The sequence below is a fragment of the Falco rusticolus genome, chromosome 7, assembly GCF_015220075.1.
Source record: "Falco rusticolus isolate bFalRus1 chromosome 7, bFalRus1.pri, whole genome shotgun sequence".
Lineage (NCBI taxonomy): Eukaryota > Metazoa > Chordata > Aves > Falconiformes > Falconidae > Falco > Falco rusticolus.
In genome coordinates, this window is record NC_051193.1 from 19,699,732 (window position 1) to 19,720,383 (window position 20,652).

The 20,652-nt window shown below is 39.1% G+C and overlaps 1 protein-coding gene across 1 annotated transcript in view; it reads right to left on the minus strand.

Moving 5' to 3' along the window:
* THSD4 (thrombospondin type 1 domain containing 4) overlaps positions 1-20,652 on the minus strand; it is a 319,739-nt gene that overhangs the window by 172,778 nt on the left and 126,309 nt on the right. The window contains exon 7 of the mRNA XM_037395653.1: positions 15,063-15,199. Within this exon, the coding sequence (XP_037251550.1) occupies positions 15,063-15,199 (137 nt within the window). The remainder of the gene's footprint in view (positions 1-15,062; positions 15,200-20,652) is intronic.

Below are 20,652 nucleotides of genomic sequence, written 5' to 3' on the forward strand. Positions count from 1 at the left end.
TTAAAGGCATGTTTTCTTCACGCTGCTTGTTGTACTGCACAGGTATCTGAAATACACAGATTTCCTTCTCAGACTACCCAAGCTGTGTAAGACTTCAAAGTCCCCTGTCCTCTCCCCTACAGAATGCTCCTTCTTATCAGTGTCACTGCAAATCTATAGGAGAACCGTCTAGATCTAGCTCTGCTCCAATTATCATCAGCAGAAGCATCAAGTTACAACTAGAGAATCCCAATTCTTCCACCCTACTAAACCGGGTAAAAATGTGTGTGTGCTAAGGAGAACAAACCAGCAATATAGCTACGGCGTAAAGCAACCCTTCTAGGAAAGTAAGACTACATTCATTTATTGTAATCGTATGTCAAGAACAGTGTTGAGGAAGAAGTATCTGAATTGTAGGAACATGTATTTAACACTACAGCAGGAAATTAGTCCCCTCCAAAGATGTTATGCTAAGCAATTCTACCACCTTGCTCTTTTATCAGATACCACCAATGCACACCTGAAACGTACATTAATTCATTAGACTTGTGTGTAAAGGCTCATACTTCTCTATAGAAAACAGCTTGGAATACAGGGAATAAACATGGACACGAAGGGAAAGAAAGTGCCTCTGTCACAGAAAAATTTGGGACTAGAGGGCTGATTTTACTCGTAACTAGTTTCTGAAGTTGCTCACTAGTAATCTGCAGGTATTTTTCACATTTAGATAGGAACCAAACAGATATGCACAATCTCGCTTCTGTCATCATAGTCCCTTGTCTATTCATGAACTTGAGAAGAATAAACCAGACTACATTATAAAGAGTATCAACAACAGACCAATATCAGTAACTAACAAGTCTCTGACATTTCTAACTTCTGTAAGGTCAATGTCCTGGCAAACAGCAGGTACTAAAATTTTAGGCAACGCTCTAGTATGGAAAGGGAAAGGCAATGTCTGTAAAAACATATATTTTATAGAAGAAAACAGATTTTTGTTTCAAAGTCATCTTTCCCTGCTATGATACACATACATACTTACGTTTCTAATTTCCACTACACAGGGTTTGTTAAAACTACACACAAGCCAAATTATACTAAAACACTGCCAGCAAACTATTAGGACTGCTTGACTGTGGCACAACTTTAACCTTGGCCAAGCTTTCATTTCATGAAATGCACTCAGATGCCAGGTTAAGCTGCCTCAAACTACAAAGCCAACAATGTCTGTCATGTGGCAGACATTGTCGATACACTTAAATGCAACATAATTTAAAAAGAAAATCTATCAAGTTTAATGCATGTGCTCAAGTAGGTTTTTACAAGAGACTTTGAACAGATCAGGTGTCACTCTTTGATAAAAGAGGGAACAAAGTTATTCACAAGCGTTTTGACAACTTCTCCATTGAATAAGGTATAAATACTCTTGTTCAAAGACACCACATTGTCAGAATTCCAGTAAATTGGATTGTCTCATCATCAGCAACAACGTAGTATATTCCTCTGCAGAGAAGCTGTGGTAATAAAAAGGATTAAGTATGTCAGTCTTATGTAGTAACATCCAATTTGTTCTGTTTTGTTCAAGTTTTGCCACTATTTATTCCAGTGTGAAAAAAACAGTTGTTACAATAATGAAATGTTTGGGGCCCCAAAATAGGGCACAGACTTATAAATGAATAGAATTTTTAATAAGGGTTTGAAATCACCTCACTGGTTTTGTGAAGTCTGAGCTGTTAAGTGGATGGTCTAGACAGTGTTTTATTTCTCTCAGCAACCATGGAAGCTGGCGATTTATATTACTTTAAATGAAAAACTTGATTATCATACATTCATGTGACTTCAGTCTGTAGGACTTCAAGAAAAGTCAAACACCATGGCAATTGTGGAAAAGAGGAGGAGGAAGAGGAGGAGGAAGAGGAGGAGGAAGAGGAGGAGGAAGAGGAGGAGGAAGAGGAGGAGGAAGAGGAGGAGGAAGAGGAGGAGGAAGAGGAGGAGGAAGAGGAGGAGGAAGAGGAGGAGGAAGAGGAGGAGGAAGAGGAGGAGGAAGAGGAGGAGGAAGAGGAGGAGGAAGAGGAGGAGGAAGAGGAGGAGGAAGAGGAGGAGGAAGAGGAGGAGGAAGAGGAGGAGGAAGAGGAGGAGGAAGAGGAGGAGGAAGAGGAGGAGGAAGAGGAGGAGGAAGAGGAGGAGGAAGAGGAGGAGGAAGAGGAGGAGGAAGAGGAGGAGGAAGAGGAGGAGGAAGAGGAGGAGGAAGAGGAGGAGGAAGAGGAGGAGGAAGAGGAGGAGGAAGAGGAGGAGGAAGAGGAGGAGGAAGAGGAGGAGGAAGAGGAGGAGGAAGAGGAGGAGGAAGAGGAGGAGGAAGAGGAGGAGGAAGAGGAGGAGGAAGAGGAGGAGGAAGAGGAGGAGGAAGAGGAGGAGGAAGACAGAAGGAAGAGGAGGAGGAAGAAGAAGAAGAAGAAGAAGAAGAAGACGAAGAAGAAGAAGACCAAGAAGAAAAGATGAAGAAGAAGCCGAGAGGGAGAAGAAAAAAAAAAAAAAAAGGAGAGTGAGAAAACGACAATATCTCACAAAAAAAAAGATGCCAGTTTCACTGCAAAGCCACAAAAAAGTCTGGCTCATTTCAGGTTTTGTTAAAAATTCAATTTCAACCAAGTTTGAACAAGCTCATTTTGATCTAGCTGTATGCCGTTTTACAATCTCTGATCTAATCTTATTAAATTTCACAGACTGAGGTGGTACCAGATGACATCCAGAATCCTTTTTTTTTATTTTGGGATTTTGAGAAAAGCTCAAAATCCTTATGGGAAAACCTAACCAATGTGAAATTTAAACTGAAGGGAACTCTGCATAGACTCCCATGATACAAAACACGGTTTCTTGTAAGCATAAGCTTCTGCATGAAAATTGAAACTCTGGTCTCAGCAAAGGATTACGATTCACATTCTTGCTCTCCCTGAGAATATTCTCCTCACCTTTGTTCTGCTCAAGGGCAAAACACTACTTCCTGCAGATCAATGTGGTCAAAACATATAGGAAGTCCACAAAAAATGGTCTGTTGCAGTAAAGTAATGTTGGTTCCACCAGGCTCAGTGCCGGGTCCTGCCCGTGGGGCACAGCAATCCCACCCAATGCTACAGGCCTGGGGCAGAGCAGCTGGGGAGCTGGAAAGGACCCAGGGGGCTGACGGCGTGAGCCTCCAGTGTGCCCAGGGGGCCAAGGCAGCCACCAGCATCCTGGCTCGTATCCCAAACAGCGTGGCCAGCAGGGCCGGGGCAGGGATCGTCCCCCTGAACTCGGCACTGGTGAGGCTGCACCTCAAACATCGTGTCCGGTTTTGGGCCCCTTGCTCCAAAGGGACACTGAGGGGCTGGAGCGTGTCCAGAGCCGGGCAGGGGGCTGGGGCAGGGGCTGGGGCACAGCTCTGATGGGGAGTGGCTGGGGGGGGCTGGGGGGGTTAGCCGGGGGGGCTGGGGGGGCAGGCGGATCTTATTGCTCTCTACAACTAGAGGCATTAAGAGCGCATCTGGGACAAAGACGCATCATGTGGAGGACACAAGAGCTAGTTCCCACCAAGCCACCCGAAGCAGGAAAGTTACAATACTATTGGGCTCTGCCTCAGTTTAAAAAAAAAAAGTTTCTTAACAGGGCTACAGAGTCTGAAAAAAGTTTTTGGGTCCAGTTTGCACATTCTGCACACACTCAGGTCTCTTTACACCAGTGCTATATAAACGATAACCAGAGAGGTTAAAAGAAGCATCCAAGGTCATGCAGGAAATCTACTGCAGAACAGCCCTGCTAGTCTGACTGGAACAGGGATCTGAGTCCAGACCAGCTCTTAGGAGCAAACAACCAGCCGCTCTACACCATCCAGTGACTTCATCTCTCCATTACATACTTGTAAGACTTCAACTTTTCTGTTTCCAACTATCTCTTCTTTCACACATACACTACCACACTGTCTTGTGTTTCTAACATGGTAGTACCTTTTTTCGTGGCTTTCATTTAACAAAAAAAGACAACACTTGGACCATATTTTAAGACAGAACAGCTCCTTAACTATTTGCTCTGGGTGCATCTATATATGTGTGTACAAGTGCCTGTCTAAAAAGAAAAAAATATGCACACACAGAACTAATGTCTCTATGTACCTTCCTCCCAAGGACATGACAAATTTGCCCATCCCAGTCTATCAAAATTGTAATTTTTGTTTTAATACAAGTGCCTAAAAACATACTGGATCCTTTCCAGGCTCTAAAGTAATATTATAATGTAGTAAAATAAAAACAAAGCCTAAAAACTTAATTTCCTGCAGACCAGATTTCCAAGATTGCTGTTCCAGTTTCCCAATTAAATAATAGGTAGTTTGGAATATTCTGTTACAGTTATTAGTCTTTTCAATTTGCTCCCAAAACTCATCAAAACAAAATTAAGCGTTTACTTACCATTTGGCTTCTTAGTAAAAAAACAGCTTAGGCCAAACAGCATTTTGCTGCACTGTCACCACTTTCTAAACATTCTTCTACTTCCATTAAGACCTCTGGGTTACCGGCTCCTGATAGTTTATTGTAAGTTCTTAGCAGTTTTGTAGTTAATGGAAAAAATTCTACTGTGCCTAAATTCAAAAATTTCTGAGATGCATGAATTGTAATAAAATTTCAATCTTATCAGCAATTTTATCACTAGTAACAGTAATTAAAATACTACCAATATGAACCTGTTGCCAGTTGGTATATTACTATTATAAAAGAAAAGATGAGCAAACTTTTAGCAACAAATAGATTTTCATGTTTTATTTCTAAGAGCTCTGACATGAAGACCTGAAGTATCACTAGTCAGCTGCATCACTGCTAACATTGCACTAGCACAATGGAGGTGCAGCCAGAAACCAGCACAGGTTATCCAACTGCAAATGAAAAAAAAAACCACCTTGATCTCTAGACCATGGACATCATAGAAGACAGCATGGATTCAAACTGACAGAGAGAGCAACAAACAAAGAATCAAAACGAAAATTAAATGCTAATTCCATTTAGTGTTTCAGTGACTGTTTTAGCATTCACCTCATAAATCCTCACATATGTAAGCATTTATTTTTCCCCACAAGTGTTCATAAATAGCCTCCCTCCTACCTCATGACTCCCTCTCACAGGTGAACATTTCAGTCTGTTAGTAAGCTGTCTCTAGTATAAATACATTGCCTTTTTTAAAAAATTTGTAATAACTTATAGTCTTACTGCACATTCTGACCCCCCTGCAGGTTAAACTCTACTAACAGACAGCATGCAAACAGAGAGAAAGTAAACAATCAAATGAGAATTCTCACAAAGTATGTCATGCCATATTAAGCCTGCTCTAATACTGTATAACTAAGTCTTCTCCCCACTCCCCCGCTCTCCCAGCTTTTCCTATGTTTATCGTGACAAATCATTTGTGGTTGTTTACAGTGACAGTCTTTTAGTATAAACATTACCAGACAACAATAATTCCAAGAAGGCAGTTTCTTCATTATTTTGGTTTTGTGCATGACATAACACACTTCCTGCAGTAAGAAAGTTGCCCTATCCAGCATTTCTGTGGAACAATGGCACAAAAACAATGCAGCCCATCCCTGACCTGCCTGATGCATCACAGCCTCTACTGACAGAAACACAACACACAGAGAATAAGCCAAAATAGCACTTAGTCTACCAGGGGACGATTGACAATGCCTAGTTTTAGGCATCTAATCAAAGTGCCAGGATCTCCTTATATATTCTGCAGAGAGGTATCTATAAGCCCTTTTTGGGAATCCTAACCTAACCACCACAATGAGATGCTGAAAGTTAAATAGCTTGAACATTTCCCAGCTCTGATCTCTAGCACAAGAAACATAATCCGCTCAATTAACAGAGAAAAATTCTGTAACCAAAAACACAGATCAGGTTTTCTTAATGGTATCATTTATAATTTAGGAATAATTGTGAAGTTTTCACCCATGTTCTAAATAGGAGAACAAGAATGAATATTTATGCACTCAGTCCCCTTCTTAACTTTCCCCCCATTGCTGGCTTGTCCAGGTGTTAAACAGATCCCTTACATCTGAGTTTCAGAACATTATTTCTGCTGCACCCTTCTTTGTTTCCTTGCAATAAAATCTAAATTACTTTGTTTCCTTTTGCTATTTAACCTCAGAAAACGGGTCTTGCACTACCTACATGATTTTCTTTTACAATCGCTTTCCCATCTCCCTCGAATGAATTTCAACTGGTTGAAATTTCTTGTATTTTTTTTCTTTGAACTGCTGTAATGTAACACAAAACAGATTTGGTTCTCTTGGTAACTTAAAAGGCATTAACTATAAATTAGTAATTCCTGCATTATGAGACATCACATAAAACACTTGGACCTCAACCACAGTACAGAGTACACAGTTCATCAGTTTGCCTGTTTTGTGAATGCAGTACCATGCTACAAGCTGTCTTACTATAGGTTATCATAGCTTGGCTTGTTAGACTACATTCATGAATACTCTGGAAAAGGGCAGAGAAAAAAGGAATAGTTTTGAGATCACATTTATTTTGTATTTTGATCCATATTTCTTTTTTCATGTCTACACTTAATTTACACATAATGTCAGAAAAATAGTGTTTGAGAAGCAGAACCAGTGATCAGGAGCTTGGGTTTATTTATGAACAACCATGTGAAAGGACTGGTGTGTTACTGAATGTTTCTTCATAAACACTCTCAGCATCCTTTGACAGTAGTACATTACTGTATTACAGACTTTATCTTGTTTCTTTAAAAGCATGTGAGGTGCAGAACATGATTCTGCTGAAAGGATTACTAAACTGCATGCACTGTTGTTTGTACTGTGAACTCAAAACAACCAAGGTCATCTCTCTCACTTCCTATGCAGCAAACACTGCCAGTTGTAGGCCTCAGAAAGACACTTAAAATTACTATCAAAAGCTTCAAGCGAAAAAAGAAACTTTGAACAAGAAAGTCAAAACTAAAAGGACTGGCATTAACAAAAAAACAACAAAAAAACCCACTAAAATGCTGAAAAAAAAGTCTAAAAGATAGGAATGAGGGGTGGGGGGGAAAAGACTGGCAGGGATTTACAGAGTTTTGTTTACTCTTCAGCTGCTAGAATCATCACCTATCTTGGAGCCAAACACTGAAGAGAAGATATACTCAGTGCTAGACTCAGAGAAGTCTGTAGCACCCAACAGTGATCATTTCATTATTCCAGCCTGGCAGATAAACAAACCTGGCTTCACTTGTAGCCTGATATATATCAATATATCTTATAAGGGGAAAAAACCAAGGCCTAACAACATACAGTATTCTTATTTTCTATGCCATTAGTATCCCCAGCATTCTTGAAAACTTCAAATTTTTCTAGTTTTATTTTTGATTTTAAAAAATATTTATTATTTTGAAACTAGTTCAGAGGGAAGAGTACCTCAAATGTAGTAAGATTCCCTAATTGTGTCACTTAATCATTAGAAAGAGTACCATTTGCTTTCAGAACTACTTTTGTAGTGACACAATTACGTTCAAAGCTGGTATGTATTTTCTAACACTGTTATCCAACCTGTGAAGACAGATGCATACTGCAGACTAAGGATTACATTCTACCCTTTCAGAAAGACATGTGAATCTGCAAAATTATTTAAAAGACATAGTTAAAAAGAACTGTAGAAATAAGAACAAATTACAGCTACATACAACTCCTTTACTTTCCTATGTCTCAAGCTGCTTTGGATAGGCAAGTTATATATTATTGACTACATCTAACAAGAAAACAGAGACAGTGGAGCGTAGAGATAATCAGAATTTGGATCAGCCATTCTATGGCTCAGTTCAGCATCTATTTTTGACCAAACTGAGGTAAAGCAAATATTTCCCAAGCAATATACTATGTAGAATATTTAAAAGCAGTTTAAAAACATCTTAGAATGAAAAAAATTCTGTAAAACCATTTTAGGTTTATTTGGGTTTTTCTTGGTTTTGGGTTTTGATGTTCTGTGAGGGTTTTTTTAAATTTTACAGTTTTAACTTCTTTTTATTTTTATATAATTGTGTAACTCCATAGCAGTAAGATATAATTGAAAGTTCTAGTATTATATCTTTCAAATTTTCAGTTACACAAGGAAACTATTTCCTCTTTGCTGTTTAAGAAAATGATCTAGATAATGATCTAAAAGAAGGAATATAATTTATTATATAAGCATTATAAGCTTATATAATTATAAGCATCAGTTAACCTTAATTACACATGCTATTGACACGCTATGGAACTTGAAATTTTACAAAGCATTTAATTTTTTGAATTCTGGTTAGGAAAGTTTTCAAGATTGAGGTTTTATTTCAGGTACTTCACATTGGAATTTTTTATCACTTAAGAAAAAAATGTGTTTGAATCAGGCTTTTTCCAGCATAAGTATTTCATTTTGCTTTTCCCCAGCAGCGGGGAGAACATTTTAACATACAGTGATAACTTTTCTTCTCCAGTACTTGTAAGCCAAATTTTAATGTTATTAAATTATATTGTGTCTTTTCACAAGTTCCTTGTCAGGCTGTAGTTCAACAGAACAGTGAAATCTTATTGGGGTTCCAAGTGCTACAGCAAAAAAAAGGTTATATGCACATTTATGACATGCAGATCTTATATAAATTCACTCTCAGAACCAGCTTAAAACTGGGAAGAAGGAAAAAAAAACCCAACAAACGAAAACCCAAACAAAAACCCCCACAGCACTAGTATAAATGCTGTATTGTATGGGCTAGGTAAATACATTAAATGCCATCGTAAGGAACACATGACCTGGTAACATCAGTATTACTGGCTCATTTATAATGAGACTAAAAAGTGCAGAACTAGAGAGTCCGTACCCACTTAATGGAAGAGTGAGGAGCTCCATCCTTTGGATTGAGGTCTTTCTCCAGACAAGAGGTTGACAAGCAGGGGGAAAAGAACAAACATACACATCTAGTGCTTACTTATTTTGTTTGAACTTAACTGAGTTGAATGCTTTGTTATTCACAGTTTCCTATCTTCAAATTCTACATCAGTTCTAGCTCAGTTCAAAGGCAGTAAAGTTATCCTTTCCGTATCCTTTACATGCAGTGATTGCACCTGCTGTGTATCAGCTATCAGAAGCAATGTAAATTAGGTCATGGCCAACAACCATATGCCAAAAAAAAATTTAGTGTTGCTTTACAAAAAAAAAAAAAAAAAGTGTTGCTTTATAAATGGAGGAAGGCAGAAGGACCTTTTAGACAGTGAGATCAAGAAATCTTACAGAGGCTCACTTATTCTGTGTAAAACATTTAACACGAAACTATGCAAACAGAGAAGAAGCAGCAAAAGGAGTTATTTCTTAGCTCCCAGGAACCTGTTTCTTCCATTAACACCTTATTAAGGCCAGGCAGGTGTTTCCCAATGCAATGCTTGGGATTAGCAAGTCATTATGAAGAGAAACAATGAAGAGTCCTATTTCCAACAATGAAGAAATTATAACGGCATACATGAAAGGTAGAGAGAGAGAGTGCATTCTATTGTAACTATAGTTTTTCACTTTTATGATGTATTTTACAAATCGTTTTCCCTTGAAAGAAAAAGCCTCCAACAGAGGCTCCATACGCAGTATGAGCAAAACTAAATAGAGATCTGACGAAATGCTGATTTTTGCCTCTTTGAATGCACCCTACCTACTCCTTGAAAAGGTCTTGAGCTCAGAGCACAGTGTCCTCAGCTACTATTGACAGAAACCAAACAAAAATTAAGAAAAAAGCAAGCCTTGAATATTAACTAGAGGTTTCATTCTCATTCCATTCCACAATGCATTTCAGCATCTGAATGCCATTAGGCTCCATAACCTAGTTCTCAACTTCTATAGAGCATATCCTGTGTGCAATCCTATCCTGGGTAAAGCCTTGGTGGCAATTCTCTGCAGCATGCAATTTCTTAACACAGCAGCTCCCATAGTAAAAACAACATAACTAATTCACTATTTTAAGGCCCACATTTAGGATAACATCATATAACTAGAAACAGTTCATTACACTGGTCCTCCTCAAATACAAACAATGCCTGACACCAACCTTCACTCCCCCTTTGTACCAGTTAGGCTAATACCAAAGTACTGGTGGACAGAGTGTGCCACTGAAGCACAGACCAATGTTTCATTTGGTGCCATTTCTCTGGCTACTTTTGAAGCCTTCACATCTCAAGACACCAAGCTTTACAAAGTTCTGTGTAGTGAAGAATATACCTCCCTCTGAGCAGCCAAGTAAGATGAACAAGAAACTGCAAAGATTTGCTGTCATTCAGCTGAAAGACAGATATGGGTATCTATGTGCCCTTCCTTCTGCTATATTAATCCAGATATCAGGTTCTTCCTTACATTATTATTGATAAAAAATGAACACTGTAATGCCTAAGAACAAGAAGCTAGCACAGCACAGAGTACTTGCTCAGAAGAACTTGCAAACTAAACAGAAGAGGTCAGAGAAAGAAGTCTGACTCCAACTTTAAGAAAGCATGCGCGTGCGCACGCACACACACACAAACCAAATCCACCCCACAGCCTTTTTTTCCAGTGTCATCAATCAACATTACACAAGTAAGTTGAGATTCCTACAGAAAACAGATTCTTTACCCTTGCAAGAACAAGCATAGGACTACTTTATATTCCAGCATGTATGAGTTATGAGAAGAACTCTAACTTACAGAAAGTGCACGGTTCTCATCGTTCTGATCTGTTACTCTGATCCCACAGGCATTAAGAGTTTCCTAACTTAAAACAATAACGCCACCTATAGTTCTATTACCTGGGCACCAGCGCATGTCAGCACAGTCCCAAATGGAAGTTCCTTGCCTGATCATGTTTTTCTGATGGAGATTTAGCATGCTTGGTTATGCTTCCAATAGCTGACTTAAGTTACATCCCTATAAAGTTTGCAAGGATTTCAACATCTGATGCAATTTATCTTTTTTTCAAGACAACCACAATCTCTAATGCCAGTCATTTTGCTACTGAAGTTACTCACTGGGTGCATTTAAAAACTGCTCAGATATTTCAGTCAACTGGAAGATGAAAATTAACGGCAATGCAAGAGAAAATACAATATAAAAATCAGGAGAGAGGAAGCAGTTGCTTCAAGTACCTTTAAAAGGTATCTACAGCTCCCACCCAACTGACGTTTTATGTGGAATGCTAATACATTTGCAAAGTGCGCCACCGCGTGGTAACTAACATCTCTGCAAAACCTATTTGCTTCCCAGCTTCACAAATAACCTTTTTTCTGCTGCCAGAACTACAATGAATCAATGCTCACACGTGCCTAAATATTGGGAAAGAAGATTTCTAGCAGAAGTGTCCTAGATGGGGATAAAAAACCACATTGAACATACTTCCCTATGTATGTTTACATTTAGTAAACTATGGTCAAGGCCAAAATTATTAAAAGCATTCTTTCCTCATACTTTGCTTTATTTATTAAAACCTCATCACTATTCCACTCACATTTCTCTTCTGAACTTAAAAACTACTGAGTAGGCTCATCCCATTGGATCAGAAGAAATAAAAGGATACACTGATTTAAAGCAAACAGAAAACATACCTCAAAACAAGAAAACAGACGCTTCTGGCTAAACCCCAAGTTGAAGAAGCCCCATTCTTAGGCATTCTTTAACTTAACAGTACTGTGAAAATCCACAGTTAGGAGAGGGGTAGCAAATGTATTAAAACAAACAACACATAATAATACTGAAACATATTCAAAGCATATATATTAGCAATAACCAGCTGTGGCACTAAATAAAAATTTTGAAAAAACAGAAGTGGAACTCGATAGAAGGACTGTCAATGAAAAAGGTTGTTCACTTTCCAAAATTCATCAGAAGAATAGTGCTCAAATGTGCAGAAAAACAGACAAACACAGAAATAATAAAACTGATTATCAAGATCATTGTTATACTTCTTTCTTCTGCATAGCTGGAATATCACCCAGTTCTTCCTATTTTACCTTGCTTTATTTTAGAATTATGTAATTGCTTTAAAAAGGTTTCATTTAATTAGAATTCAGTCTAGTCTGCACCAGGAAATACACAATCTTCAGTGAGCGAGCTTTTTTTGTAGTACTTGCATTATTAAATATGCCAGTTATCACAATGTCACAGGCAAATAAGAAAGTGAAAAGACCAAACAAACAAATTAGGATATTTCATCATAAGACCATATATATTAAGTTTTGATAAAGGACTACATCTGAAAAATAAGCTTTTATATATCACCTCTTGTGCTGCACATGTTACAAAGTTTTTACTTCCAGCTCTGGGGGCCCACTGAACAAAGGAATAGCAAACAGTGAAAAAAGATACTCTCCGGGACGCTGTTCAGAAGTAAGTACTCAGAAATATACTGTTGTTCTGTCCTGCATAATACTGTAATGGTCACAACCACCATGCTGTAAGAAGGACTTTAGAACATACTACTGTTCTTAAAATCTTCTCTTACACTATTCTCTTTGCTGATAAGATTAAACAATACTTCAGTTTCAAAAGCCCATTCTAACATTGGTTAACAACTTGAAAAGGAGATAAAGTACTGAACATTCTGGTTTTGACTTTAAGACAAAACTTCTCTTTCATGTATTTTTAGTGTTAACTGGTGTGACTGCATTTTATATATTGAGAACTTCTAACTAATATTACTTGTGGTTGCCCTACGTAACTTTTTAAATGGTTAAAAAGTGAGAAGTGAGAAATACCTTTTTTCATGCATGTTTAATTTTTACTTACCTGTCTCGATCATATTCTTTAATCTAAGTTATTTTTATTATAGCAACATTTTCCACCTTTTTTTTTCTAAGAACTAGAAACAACAGTCCTGGGAACAAAACAGATGATGTTTTTTTAACACCAGGATATTATTGTTATGGTAATGCAGTAAAATGTCCAACAGAGGGTGACAGAGACCATAAATGCCTTAGACATTGAAATACTCTGACATTAAAAAAAAATAAAATAATGTGCAGTTAAGGAAGACCTACCTACTAGAAAGACTTGAATAAGCTTCATTACTCGAGAAACATTTTCAGTGAACTGTAAATAACAACTTTTCAGGAAAATATTCTCTTAAGCATCTGACAGTACAAAACCTTAATTATTTAACTCTCTACTTATTACATCATTCAACTACATTCACGTTCACTCAAGAACGTACACAATACAGAACAGTACACAAGTGTAATATCACTGTTAAATAGAACTATTCATTTTTTATAGTTTTGCTGTTTATGCAAGTAGAATACAAGTCTTGGATTCCAAACCACTACAGCCTAGGAATCCCTAGCTTTAAGAGAAGGCTATGGCAAGGTCTTACTGCTGTCTACTTCTGTTGGGAGGGTAACAGAGAAGATAGAGTCAGATTCTCAGAGATGTGCAGCACTAGGTTGAGAGACCAAGGGCATAAGCTGCAATACAGGGAATTTCAATCAAATGTGAGGAAAAAGATTCTACCATTACGTTGCTTAAACAATGGAACAGGTTCAAAACTCTACCTAGAAAAGGCCGTGATAGCTATCTGATATAGCTAGGGTGTTGAACTACATGATCTTCCCAGGTACCTTACAATCAGATTTATTCTACAACTCTATGAATCCCAAGTTAAATATCCACAGTAAGGATTCACAACCTGTTGTTTGTTTTATGCAGCTTTGGGAAGTTCTACACAGACAATCGGTGACTTTTCCGAATTCAGAACACTTTACTACTAGGCTGCTGAGCACTCCCTTTGCTTTCTACCCCAGACCTCCAATCCAAATGTATCAGTATACACTTCTGTAATTGCACAGTACTGGGAAAATACTACAGCTGGTATACTAAATCTGTTTTTCAGTTTTCTGAGTCATGGATCAGAACTGTAATAAAAACAAATTTCTGGCCCTTTCTGAATTGGTCTAAGATCAAGGAAAGCTTTAAAGAATAACCAACTTCACACAGATCTATCATCTACAAAGGAAATTCAAAGCTGTGGCTCTGCTTGTGCTAAGAAATACAGAACAGAAACATACATGGCATTGTCCAGATGTGCACAAGTAAGAGGAATCTGAACATGCTGAGGAAAAGGTTGTATTCATAAGTGATTTCCTCTGGCAAACCAACTACTTAAACTGAACTTGACCTTTCACTATTTGAGCTCATGAGCCACATCTGACCCACTTCTGCTTGTTTTACCAACTGATACATGGGAAACATCAGCCAAGTATCAAATGCCCCTTGTTAGGAATTTATTTCTTTCACTAACCTTACTTGAAATATTAAAAACTACTTTTTTTTCTAAACGCCATAACATTCTGTTTAAAGTTGCTACCATCTTGCTTAAAGCAGCGTATTTATTCATTACAAAGGGAATCTACAAAGCAGACTCCAAAAAGTCAATACAGCAGCTCCTTCTGAACCCTTGAAAAATGACCATTCACTTAAGTATTTTCCAAGAGAAGATCACTGCTGAGTAAATGGACAGCCAGTAAGACCTGGTTCTTAAAAATGGCAAACATGGACCAATCAGAAAAGTTACACTAACACACCAGCTAAAAAGCAATCAAAATAAACACATAATGGAATAAACCATTATGTTGCAGACTGGAAAAAATATACCCACTCTGAAGTTTAATCAAAGAAAGATGTTCTATTTCTCTCTTATTTAAGCTTCCAGTCTTTTTCTTCTGATTCTTTCAGAGAACCTCTTCTGTAGAAAGCTAAGCATGTGGAAAAAGCTCACTGGAAATCCTCTTTAGTGTGGTCAGAATACCTTCTGAATCCAGACTTTCAGCATTCCATAGTTTGCTCTCAGTAGACAGAAACATTAGTTAAGAAATAAAACCTGTAATAATAAACGTTAATGTTTTTCACATCTACTCCCCCCTCACCAAAAAAAAAAAAAAAAAGAAAAGAAAAAAAAAGAAGAAAGACATTCAAGACATCAATTCACAGGTAGAGTGATACCAACCTCATACAGAAATTACATATGGCATAGAAATTACATATGACATAGACAGTCTAGAGGCAGCCTTGCTAGAGACAGTAGCCTTACCTTGCACTGCCCTGCCACACAGATTGAAGTTCCATTTTGGTCACAGGGTGTCCCATCTATCACCTTTTCAGCTTGTCTCACATAGAAGCGGTAGCCTATAGCACGGCAATTCAGCTCACACTTCTGACTTCCCTTCACTGTGAAAAGAGACAGAAGTCCTCATTGTAAAGAACACAGCAGCAGTATTTAAAAGGAAAAGCCCATTAAAATAGCACCAGAGGTTTGAGAGTTCACATCAAATAATCACACTAACATTTAGCACTAAGAAACACATAAAACAAGCTAGTTGCAAATTTTAAAAAATTCTGTTTTTTCCTCTTCATTTTTACAAGTTGCACTTCAGTGACTATTCCTTAGTTCAAGAGAAAATTAAGAAAAAACAACGCTTTGATTTTTTAAAAATAGATAAAATGCATCATTATTCAAAACCTTGTGATCTCTGTCGGAACACAAGAACCAGAAGGAAATCAGCCCACTGAACTCTAGGTGAAAGGAACACAGAAGACAAGAGTTATCTTCTCTTGTGAAAATCTATTAAAACAGATACAGCCTAACACCCTACATATCCTATGCTATCAAGTTTGTTAACACATTTGTGTAGTCTCTCTATTTCAAATCATCTGTCACGTTGAAGTTGCACACAGTTCATTACCCCTATTTGCCAACTGAAATAACAATACCGTCATTTTCTTTCCAACTAAGAGCAGCACTGTTACATGCTGGCAGTGAGGTACCAACAGAATTCCTTTTTCTTTTGACAATACTTTCCTTGCTGCCATAATCAAAAACTAAAACTCCCCTGACTTCACCAAGCTTCCCCTCATACCCTGTAACATAACTGAATCCCACTATTTAATCTGCCAAAGGAGATGCTATATACCTTTTTTAGCTGCTAAAACATGGTATTCCCATTCTACTTAAGTGTACTTTTGAATCTTCAGTTAAGACATAACAAATCGTGAAACTAAAGACATGCAATTATTTCAAATATATACTTAACATTGGTTTTCTGAAAAAGTAACAAGCTTTCAACTCAAGTTACCCCCTGTGCAGACACCGGATTAGTGCAGACCAATTCTGAAATTTCCATCTCAGATTTCCCCTCACACAGCTATTTAATTGCGACTCATATACATCATCTATTGCATCTGACAATAGCTTCATGAAATCCTCAAAAATCTACTAATTTTACGTGAGGTCAAAGATCTGTTTACCTAGTTCCCTTTTTGCAGACGCTATGCATGCCGTGCTTAACTAGGTAATTTTTCCACTGGCTACTTTTTAAAGATAGATTCACTAGCTTATCATTCCAAGAACTTCACTTAGTTATTTAAAAAAAAAAACAACGCACTGAGGTATTTCCTGCAGTTCAATCTCCAAGTATAACAGTTAGTTTTAATGATAAACGGACCATTCTTCTTAGCAGCTTAGTCACTTCACACATAACTATTTTCAGAATTCTCAAATAAATAAAATCCAGCTTCAGTGATTCATCACAATGGAAACCAACTTGTCTTCTTCTGTGTCTGAAAGTCTCCTGTTTTTACAACCTGCAACACTAGGTATCGATCAGCACCTCTTCCCATTGCCTAAAATCAAGTCGAGACGTTTGGGTTTCTGAAATATCCTATCTCCTATGTTGATCCCATTTAGTTCAAAGTATCTCGAAGCCTCACATTCCTTCTTCTTCCTAATAACTCTCACTTGGTTTTGATCCTTTAAAATACTTATTGTTGGGCTTCTCAGCTTTCTAGATCCCAAGAAAAGTTTTGTCTACTCAGAAAAATGAAGAATTTAACTGCAGAAGCATGGCATTTTTTCCTGGACCTATCTCTTCATTTACGATTTAATAGGTAAGACTACTGCATTGCAACAACCACAAGCAGACTGAGCTTACTTGCTCTGTAAAATATGACTCCTATTTCATAACTTTTGTCTTTGCTTCTTTCTTATTAGGAACTGTTCCCGCTTATAGAAAAAGAAATATTCTACCAATAAGTAAGTAAATAAATAAATTGATAGATAAATCCTTAACAATAAAAGTTGTATGAGCATCTCACCCTATGACCCTTTGGCCTTCAATCTGCAGATTCTTGCGATAAGCAACCCTAAAGGCATTGCCTTGCTTAGTCATATACCAATTTTCACTACCTAAAGACAATGTTCCCAGATGTCGAAGAACTGAAAAAAACTTTCACCTAAGGAGAGCAAACTCTGCTAACAGAATTTCCCCTACTGAATGAGGAGCATTTCCCATCGGGATTTTATGTAAGCACTGTGTATTTACTATGCAAAAATTACAGCAGAATAAACACATTTCAGAATTCCCCTGTAAAACAAGATACCACACCAGTAAAAAGTACTCCATTGCCTATTAACCTCACATGCATCCTGACACCCTCCCTTACCCAGTATTTTGCCTCAACTCTTGGGTTTTTATAGTTTAAGCTTCAGGTCAAGCTACACTATTGGCTTGGCAAATGGACCTAAAATGTCAATTAAACAATGAGCTGTGAAGCGATTGATTCCACTCAGGCAACATATTTAGTACTATGCCATCTGATCCCAGACTTTACAAAAGAATCTATCTGACCTCAGGGAACAGAGTAAGACTTCTAGGTGAAGACCTTCCCAACTTGCTGGCAGCAAGACACATTTCCACTCATGCACTCTTTGTAAGTGTGACAAATTTTCTAAGATAGTCCACTATACAGGTACTGTTTTATATGTGCTACTAATGTATTTGCTTTTCATTCTCATGCCCACCTTAGCACAACCAAGTCTTTGTGGAAATTCTCACTTTACCCTATCTTAATAGTGAACTTGGGTGAAATTTAATGCTACCACACAGGTTCTGCCAGATGTATTCATTATTGATTTAACTGAAGGAGGTGCCTTTAGTAAATAATCCTGGTAACATGTAATGTTTGGTTTTCATTTTGCAGACTGAAAAAGCATCTAAATAAAAAGATAAATATTAATAAAAAAACCCAGTACTTTTCTTATAACATCCTTGCCAAACTAGCCGTAAGTACCTCAGGGATACCCTGGGCTTGTCTAAACTGCAAGACTTCGTTTCTCAAATCCTCTGTTGAAATTTACCTTCCACCTTTTCTTACGAGGAGCAAGACCCAGGCAGGCAAGAATGGGACCACAGCACAGTTCTGCCACCTCCCACTTCAACTGCAAGTGTACTGAGACCTCACGTTTAATTACAAAATGCACCTGTTCTGCATCACAGAGCAGATATTGCAGTGAAAACTTCCTACCATAAATTACTCCTTTCACATTTTACCAAGACACAAAACCCCTCCAGATGGGCACTGATTTAGAAATTATTACCCTTCCTGACAGACAAAAACCTGAAGTCTCTCAATACCAGCAGTGACACGATTAAGTACAAAAACCATCCTGCTTTCTGGTTTATTTGTCCTATTCATTGATGCACTAAAATTCACAGACAGAATGTATTTTGCATTGGACATGTACTGACAGATATATGTAATGGTGCAAAAAGATGAAACGTGATTTTTCTGAAGTGCTATTTATCAAGTTCACACAGTAAGCCATAGTCAAAACAAATACAAGAGCGCAGGAGTAGGGGCAACCCATACAATAACTTTTAGTTGCTTTTATTCTCCTAAGAGTGATTTAATTGAGGAAACTTACACCACAATTAAATTCATCAAGACATTTCACTTCCCCTAAATAGCCTGTTTAAATGCAGATTTAAGTGCAGTACATAGGTTTAAGAGGAAAAATTCAACTGTGCAACCCACCCACACGTTTTTTAAAGGGAAAAAAAAAGAGGGATTTAGATGTCACCACCCTATAGCCAGCGGCTGGAGTTCAAACTAGGCCTTCAGCAGCATTTCAGGCTAAGGCCTCTGCGCTGACCTGCCTGAGAGGCAGGGCAGAGCCATTGCTGGGAAGCACAAGCATGCATGGGAAAAAACGTCCTCCCCCAGGGTTCACAGGCTCAGAAGAACAATCCAAAACTCCTTTTAATCCCACTATTAGGAAAACGCACATTTGTACGAGGTCACACATGCTGCCACCCTGTGAGGGGGCCCCGCCTGAGGGGCCCAGTGCAGCAGGCGGCCCGCAGCATCGCCCCCTCAGGGGAAGGCGGGAACCGCAGAATAGGCGCCTAAGCACCGGTGAAATACAGCAGTTCCTGAGGGAGAAAACTCCTCCGCCAGGCGTTAAAACAAAGGGGACAACAAACAAATACAACTTGCAGCTGAACTCCCTTGTTTTTCTCTCAGGCTCGCCAGGGCTCTGGCTGCTTTCGGGGAGCAACCCTCCCCCCCACTCCCCGCCAGCTCCCTGCTGCCACCCGCTTTCCAGAAGGTTCAGTGTGGACTGTGGGCCTGGCCAGCTGCCGGGACACCGCCAGTGGCACCCTGGTCTTACTCTCAGCCCACACGCATCCTGGCCCCCACTTGATTTCGTTAAATGAAAGCATAAAAAATTAATGCCCTCAGAAAACCCCCAGCCCAAACCTAAAACCTGTCCACATTTAAAAAGGCAGAAAGTTGCCATTTTGGAAACTTTCCTGCTCACAGAAGCTTTTGGATAGATCTGGTTGCATTTCGTTGAGAAAGAGTATTTCCAAATGTTAAAACTTTACTGAAAGGAGTTGTCCAGCCACACCAAGCTCATGGCTCCTCACGCCACGCTCAGAGGCACGCAGCGGGCCCTCACAAAGAACATGGCTTGCAGCAAAGATCCCCCAAATCAAACTCACCTTCCCTCGGTGCTGCCAAGGCTGACACAGCCCTTAGGAGGAGGGAGAGGCCAAGGCAGCTGGGGGTGCTGTGTCCGCTGCACGTGCTCCATCCTCCACCATCCTAACACCTCCTGCCCCTGCGGAGCCCCCATCTCCCGCCCTCCCCTCAGGCCCTCCTCCTCCTCCTGCGCTTGCCTCCCCTCTGTGCAAGGCCCAGGAGGAATTCTCCTCCCCGAAGCCAGTGGCTCCACAGCAGAGCACGTGCAGGAGGTGCTTTTGGACTCCATGGCGGCTATTCCTTCCTTCAGCCTCCTCTTCCAACGCATGCTGCCATCTCCGCCGACCCCCAGCACAGGGCGAGGCAGCGGGTCAGCGGGCCCAGCCCACGGCAGGGCTGCTCGGCAGTGAGCTCGGAGAGACACAGCGCACGCTCCACAGGCAGCTTGCCAGCGCACGCAACTTCAGCCTAATGATATTCACAGGAAAAAATGTTACAAGAAAGACCATTCCAACTGCAATATGTTTGCTAAATAATGTATTCAGCTGATCAAAGGGAAATTGAAAATAGCCACAGAACTAAGAAAATAACAGGAAATAACGTGAAAATCAAATAAAAATGCAACCAATCAATAAATTAATTACATTGCACACAACCATACACTGACCGCCCTTACAGAATGTAGCAAGTTCCTCCTTTCTGTTTCAGCTCCTGAGATTGCAGGCTGCTTGGAGCATGTACTGTGTCTTACTGCAAGCACATTAAATCTGCCACAGATGATGCTAGCAGTAGGTGCAACCAGAATAAATGGTACAACAAAGAAATTTCACATTCCCCATGACATGAGGTAGGGACAGGAA